General features: G+C 31.9%; 1 protein-coding gene across 2 annotated transcripts; it reads left to right on the forward strand.

Annotated features, from left to right (window-relative positions):
* Positions 6,258-7,263, forward strand: LOC104777456 (MLP-like protein 168). Of its 2 annotated transcripts, XM_019241889.1 has the most exons (3): positions 6,258-6,355; positions 6,560-6,753; positions 6,891-7,263. In XM_019241889.1, exons 2-3 carry the CDS (start codon positions 6,576-6,578, stop codon positions 7,202-7,204), a joined length of 492 nt encoding a protein of 163 aa, XP_019097434.1. In that variant the 5' UTR covers positions 6,258-6,355; positions 6,560-6,575; the 3' UTR covers positions 7,205-7,263. The 2 variants fall into 2 exon arrangements, with proteins under 2 accessions (XP_019097434.1, XP_010500019.1); XM_010501717.2 differs by lacking the exon at positions 6,258-6,355 and having other exon boundaries at positions 6,469-6,753.

Raw genomic sequence — 7,477 nt, forward strand, 5'->3', positions numbered from 1 at the left:
CGAGGAGTGGATTTCAAAAGATGGCAGCAAAAGATGTTGTTGTATCTAACAACACTGAATCTGGCAAAATACGTGACTTCGGAAGCACTGGAACTTCCTGTTGAACGTGACATTTCAGATGAAATCATCAAGGCATCAGAGGCATGGACACAAAATGAGTTTTTGTGCAAGAATTATATCCTTAATGCCTTGGCTGGTTCTCTCTACAATGTTTATCACAATTTCCAAAGCCCAAAAGAGTTGTGGGAATCATTGGAGAAGAAGTACAAGTCTGAAGTTGCAAGTGCCAAGAAATTCATTGTTGGAAAGATTCTGAATTTTAAGATGAGTGACACCCTCCCAGTGGTGAAACAAGTTAAAGAAAATCAAGTAACTGCTCATGAATTGAAGGATGAGGGTATGGGGCTGAATGAAACTTTTCTGGTTGCATCCATTATTGAAAAATTGCCTCCAACTTGGAAAGCTTTCAAGACCCACCTGAAGCATATTCATGAAGATATGAGTCTTGAGCAGTTAATTCTGAAACTTCGAGTCGAAGAAAAAAATCGCAAGAGCCTCGATTTTAACTCGTTGCTGGAGTCTGTTGGAAGTTGATCCTTTAATTTGCTCAATAAGGAACATGAAATGTTGGAGGAAGAAGGTGCCGAGGTGATTAGGAGCAGAGGGATTCACAAGCAGATTTAGAGGGAAGAAAAAGAAGGATTACAACAAAGAGAGTTTGTGTTTGTAATAAAGAAAACAAGTAAAAAGTCATTAGGCCATAAACTCAATTAAGGCTTTATGTGTAGTGGGCCTTGGTTTTAGGGTGGTAGAAAGACAAGTAGGTTAAGATAAGTAAGAGTAGTATAAATATGCTTGTGTGGTTGTAAGAACAAGTTAAGGAAGTAAGAAGTAAAAGTAAAAGTGGCTGCATCTTAGATCTATTTCCAACAGAGTCGTCACCATCACCAGCAGAAACAAAATCCCAAAAGAATATTTATTAATGATTTGTTTACATTAAGAACCTCATACAATAATAGTAACAAAAATTTAAGCTTTGGAAAAACTGGGAATACCCATACAACAAAATCAAATCTAATTATAAACCGAGCCAATCGCTATATACTACAGTCATATCTCATGTTTTGTTTTACTTGTTAGATCTTTAAATTCTAGTTTTTGTTCATGTTTTTTTTCTTCTTTAAATTGAGGGAACATAGATCTAGAAAGAATTTTTATGAAATCTAATTAGGTTTTTGGTGAAGAAATTGTTATCAAATCTACAGATTGGCTTCTTAGAAAATGTAAAAGGGTGAAGACGAAGTTCTCGGCCTCTTTTTTTTTTATTAATTATTTTGTTTTATTTAAAACTAAATAGAAATTAAAAATTTTAAGGACAAATTTGTAATGTTAAAATAATAATATACGTGTCAGATATTTTTAAGTTTTTTTCCATTGAAAAACTTGTATCCTTCCTTTTCTGATGTAATAGCGATGGTTATGTCTAACTAACTCAGGACAAAAGCAAAGAGAAGCCATGGCATAGGAAATATAAATTTAGTGAAAAACGATTTAGAGAATATATAACTTTTTTGCGATTTACATAAAGAAAAAATTATCAAAGAAAAAATTATAATCATATATTTTTATTTTATAATTGCAATATTTATTTTCGGCAACTTTTTTCAACTATGGTCGTGAGTTTTTCAGTTAACAAAAGGTTTCTAATTTTTTGATGTGATTTTGTTGTACTAATATAATATTACTTGTGATTTTATTTAGTTTCTAAAAGTCCTTTTTAGTTTTGTGTGTGTGTAGGGGCGTCACTTAAATATGACCGAGCCGTCCACCAAATTTAGCCTCTCTCCTCAATTATACTTTGGCATATGGAGTTTCCAGCCCTTAATTCCGGAACAAGAAAAATCAATTTTGTTACTTCTTCCTATTATCAACATAACATCCACATATATACAGTTATCATATCATTTTGTAAAACCAAATGATTTCATTGTGTTGTCAAATTTCTCATGCCAATATTTTGGTGCTTGCTTAAGTTCATACAAAAACTTCTTAAGCCTACAAACTTTCTCTCTTATCCTTTGATTATAAAATTTTTGGGTTGTTCCATATATATTTCTTCATCTAGTTCACTGTTTAGAAATGCTGTTTTAACATCTATTTGATTAATTTCTAGATTATATGTTGCTGAAATTGATATTAGCAATCTGATTAAAGTGATTTAGTCTCTCGGGAATATGTATCAAAAAAAATCAAGACCTTCTTTTTGACAAAATCTTTTCGCCACTAGTCTTATTTTATATTCTCAATCGTACCATCTGGTCTCAATTTCTTAGTAAAAATCCATTTATGTCCAATTAGTTTATTACCAGGTGGTAAATCAACCAATTCCCATGTATTACTCAAATATATTCAACTTCACTTTGAATTGCTTCTTTCAAATAAAGTGCTTCTGATTATTCAGTAGCAGCCTTATAAGTTTGAGGTTCATATTCACTCAAATATGTCATAAAATCTGTACCAAAATCTTTAGCAATTCTTCCTCTTTTACTTCTTCTTGGTTCATTTTCTTCTTCTTGAACCCTTAAGGCACTTTCATCATCCTCACGTACCCGTTTGGTACTTGTTTTTATAGAGTCTTTGTACAAAAACACATCCTCAAAGAACTCAGCCTCATTTGATTTAATGATTGTATTTACCTTTACTTCAACGTTATCGATTTATGAACTAAAAATATATAAGCAGGTTTTCTGCAGGACCGATGTATACACAATCCACTGTCTTTGGCCCAATAACAGTTCTTTTTGGTAAAGGTACTTCAACCTTTGCAAGACAACCCCACACTTTCATATTTTAATATGAAGGAGTCTTATTCTTCCATAATTCATATGAGGTTTTATCACTTTTTTATGAGAAAGTTTTTTCAATGTTGAATTTTCCGTAAGAATAGCTTCATCCCACAATTTATGTGGTGCACCTGAATTGTTAACATGGAATTCATCATCTCTTTTAGTGTTCTATTTTTCCTTTTTGCCACTCTATTTTGCATCGTTGTATAAGGAGCTGTAGTTTGATGCATGATGCCATGTGTAGAACATAAATCTGAGAATTCATTTGACTTGTATTCTCCACCACGATCAAACCTAAGAATCTTTATTCTCTTATCTAATTGATTTTCAATCTCAGCTTTATATATCTTAACAATATTCAAAGCCTCATCTTTATTATCAATCAAATAGAGATGACAAAAATGACTATTATCATCAATGAAAGAAATATAATAATTCTTTCTTCCACGACTTGGTGTAGATAGAAAATCACACAAGTCACTATGTATAAAATCAAGTAACACGTTTGATTTTTCCACAGATTTGTAATAGTGCCTTGAATACTTAGATTCCATACAAACTTCACATTTGCTTCTATTTATTTTATTTAGATTGTGTTTTGGTAACAATCCTAAATCTATCATTCTACGTAAAGAACGATAATTAACATTTCCTATTCTTGCATGCCATAAGTCACTTGAATCAAGCAAGTAAATAGAAGCAGAGTTATTGCCAGCGTTTTTATTAATGATTGGTACAACATTCAATTTGAAAATACCATCACATCATAGAGATAGCCTTTTCCGACATACATCCCACCTTTGAGTACAAACTTATCAGATTCAAATACAATCTTAAAACCTTTGTTTCTAAGAAGTGAAACCGAAATCAGATTCTTTCGAATCTCAGGAACATGGAGCACGTTGGTGAGTGTAAGTTTCTTCCCAGATATGAGTTTCAAGACCACTTTGCCCTTTTCTTCAATCACTAATGTGCTTTCGTTTCCTATATACAACTTTTCTCCACCACAACTGTGTTCGTACGTTGCGAACATACTCACGTCAAAGCACACATGCTTTGTTGCACCAGTGTCAACCCACCAATCATTAGAGTTTGTCATCATGTTTGCTTCGGAACCAACCGCAACAAACTGATCATCGACAAGGTTTGCGTTATTTGCGTCTCCACAAGATGTTCCTTCTTTCTTGGTGGTAGTTCTTAGCTCTATGGCCAGGCTTTCCACACACCCAACAAGCATATTGTGGTTTCTTCTTGAAGTTAGAACCTATTGGCAATGAACGTTCTCTTAACGTTCTTGTTATTCTTAAAGCCCTTGAATTTGGAATTGTTTCCCTCAACTACATTGACCTTTGCTTCCATCGACGATAATTCAGATTTTACACATTCACCACCATTAAAGAATTGTGGTTAGAGGAGAAAATTGTAGAAATATGATTAAGGGTTGTTTTTATAAAAGCTTAGCCACCACTGTTACTTCCGATGTTGTCTCCATGGATCTCAAAATTCATGATTCAGACTTGAGAGAGAAGAAGAAGAAGAGAGCAGCACACTACAAGAAACATGCGATTTCCTACCGCAAATATTATATGAAAATGGTAGCAAGCACCTATTTTTACCGCTTTCATACGAAAAAATTGGAGAAAATCACCCAAAGGAAATCGATGTTGGTGAAATTTTTGTAAGAAATTTCCTACAAAATTCCTACTAAAAAATTTTCGTAAGGATTTCGAAGGAAAGTGGAAGGAGTTTTTTTTTTACTATTTTCCTACCAAAATATTAGTAGTAAATTCATTGTTACTATTTTTCTACCAAAATGGTCTTATAATTTTCCTACAAACATAATAAAAAATAAACGAGATATTATTTTTTTGAGAATTTGTTAAAAATATCCTTTTTGAATATTTCTTTTCAAAAATACCCATTTTGGTCATTTTCATTTTTGCTCTCCTTTAATTTTAATGATCATTTTTTCCGCCAAAAAAGTTTCTAAAAAAATTCTCGCCAAATTCAAAATTTCGACAACAAAAAATTCCTCCAAAAAATAATTTACAAGGCTTTTATAAGGTTTTTAAAAGGTTTTAAATGATGTAAAAGCCTTATAAAAGCATTATAAAATCTTGTAAAAACTTTGTGAAGACCTTATAAAAACCTTTTAAACCCCTTTTAAAAACGTTTTAAAAATTTTTTAAACACCTTTTAAAAACCTTGTAAATGCTTTGTAAATGCTTTTATAAAGTTTTTAAAAGGTGTTTAAAAAGTTTTTAAATGGTTTTTAAAAGCGTTTACAAGGTTTTTGTAAGATTTTTTAAAGGTATAAATTTTTTAAAAATTTACGGAAAAATCCAATTTTGTAATTTTGGCGGGAAAAAATAATGTTTTGCGGGAATTGTTTTTCGATTTTGGTGACTTTGCATTCTTGTTGTCACTCAAAAAAGGTAGTTTGGTCTTTTTGTACATCAAAAAGGATAATTTTGAAAATTGTCAATATGGAAAGATATTTTAAAAAAAGGTGCATGCAAAAAGAGTCTTTATGAGAATGCTCCATTTTTTTATTAATATTATTATGGAAGTACTTTCGGTGTTTTTTTTACTTTCCATTTTTTCAATTAATTTTATTTCTATTTAATTTAAAAACAAATAAAATTTTAATTTTCATAAGGATAAAATTGTAATTTTAAAATAATAATACAGGTCACAGGTATTAAACTTACAATATTTAAAAATTGGGGTATTAATCTACCTTAATTAATTAAACGAGGTAATATTTTCCAATATAAAAAGTTAAGTATTATATGTCTAAAATTAAAATAAATGAGATATTTTGAAGCTTTTTCCTGTTTTTAAATCTTTGAAAGAACAAAAGACCAAACAGGTGATCAAATCCCACATAAATTTGATATAAAGTACAAAAATGAGATCATTAATGACGTAAGAACAAACAAGGGGACATTCATTATTCAGATGGAGAAGAAAAAATTAAGAGAGTAATGTCAATAGTCGTTGGAATTGAAGATCGTTACCGATGAGTCGGACAAAAAAAAAGGATGAGCTATAGCACCGATATTAAATACTAACCATATCTTGAATAAGATTGATCAATCTTATCCTGTATAGTAACTTTTTTTCTTGGTAAAAACATAACCCTTTATGGTGCCAAGTGAAAAGAGATAATTTGATACCCTCTTTGCTAATATTAAACAGGCTTATACAGCAAACTGGTTGGACTCTCATCCTTCTCTGAACTGGTTTACATCTGTTTTCCGTCATTGATCTCTCATTAATTGGGCTAGTTCATTCCAAGGAGCTTATGTACCTCGTTCGCTCTTCTTTTTTCAAAATTTATTTCATGCAATTACAGTAAATAATATTAATATGAGATATATATGTCATCGTGGTTTCCATATGTCTCAGCTTCAGCTCGCAAAATCGTCGCATATGGAATAAAGATTATGATGACATGCACTACAAATTTCCAATGGAAGGAGAATGTGTGGCATGTAATTGATTAGGTAACAAACACAACTAATTAAAAGTAGTTAAATCATTAATGATGCGATGAACAAATAGTCAAGAAGTTGTGAGCAGTCACTCTCAAAATAAAATGTATCCACTCCTTCATTCATGTTCGTCATTCAATCCTTCTTTATGATTAGGACCTACAAACTCAAAGGGAACCACCCATTCTCATAAATATTCAATTAATCCATGTGTAGATGACTTAGAGAAAAGATGGTACAGGAAGAGGTAGAGGTAGATGTGGAGATCAAATCTACAACTGCTAAGTTTTACATGTTCGCCAGGAGATCACAACATGTTTCCAAAGCCACTCGCTACATTCAGGGATGTGATCTGCTCGAAGGCGAGTGGGGCAAAATTGGAAGCATACTCTTGTGGAAATTAACTCCTGGTAATGGAAATATTATTTTGTACGTCTCAATCTATGCAAGTTGAACCTTAAACTATGGTATAGTTATACTAGACAATTGGATATATCTACGGATAATAAGAATGATATATTTGATTTGTAAATGCGTTTTGGTGTAGATGGAGAGCCAAGAGTGTCAAAGGATAGGATCGAAGCCATGGATGTTGAGAATAATGTGATCCAGTGGAGGGTGTTAGAGGGACCTCTGAAGAAAGAGTACAAAAGCTTCTTGAAAACGATGAAGGTGAGCCCTAAGAAAGGAGAGCCTGGAAGTGTGGTGAAGTGGAACATGAGGTATGAACGACTTGATGAGAACGTGGCTCACCCTGAGAGCCTCCTTCAGTTCTTCGTCGAAGTGATTAAGGATATCGACCAATTCCTCATGTCTGATGATAAGGGGACTCTAGATCTTCTGCTTGACTTATATGTGTAAATGTTCTCTTCTTATGTTTTGTATGTCTTTCTCGATAATGTGATAATGTTCTTAATAAATCTCTCTCTGTTTAAAAAATAAAAATAATTAAAAGAGGAGAGAAAATAATATAAATCTAGTTTTTCAAGAGAGACTTATGAGAGATTCTTAAATTACATATGGTTTATAATGATTGGGTAAAAATATAGATATTATTTTGTTGAGAGAATTTAGGAGAGTAATTAATTGATGTAGATGTTCATTCCTTCATCTTCTCTAGAATACTTTTCTTAC

Source organism: Camelina sativa, chromosome 3 (assembly GCF_000633955.1).
Source record: "Camelina sativa cultivar DH55 chromosome 3, Cs, whole genome shotgun sequence".
NCBI classification, from domain to species: Eukaryota; Viridiplantae; Streptophyta; class Magnoliopsida; order Brassicales; family Brassicaceae; genus Camelina; species Camelina sativa.

Excerpts from the sequence above, each read along its gene's own strand:
- LOC104777456 (XM_019241889.1), top strand. The coding sequence starts at position 6,576 with ATGGTACAGGAAGAGGTAGAGGTAGATGTGGAGATCAAATCTACAACT. Across the intron at positions 6,754-6,890 it reads CTTGTGGAAATTAACTCCTG|ATGGAGAGCCAAGAGTGTCA; the intron begins GTAATGGAAATA and ends GTTTTGGTGTAG.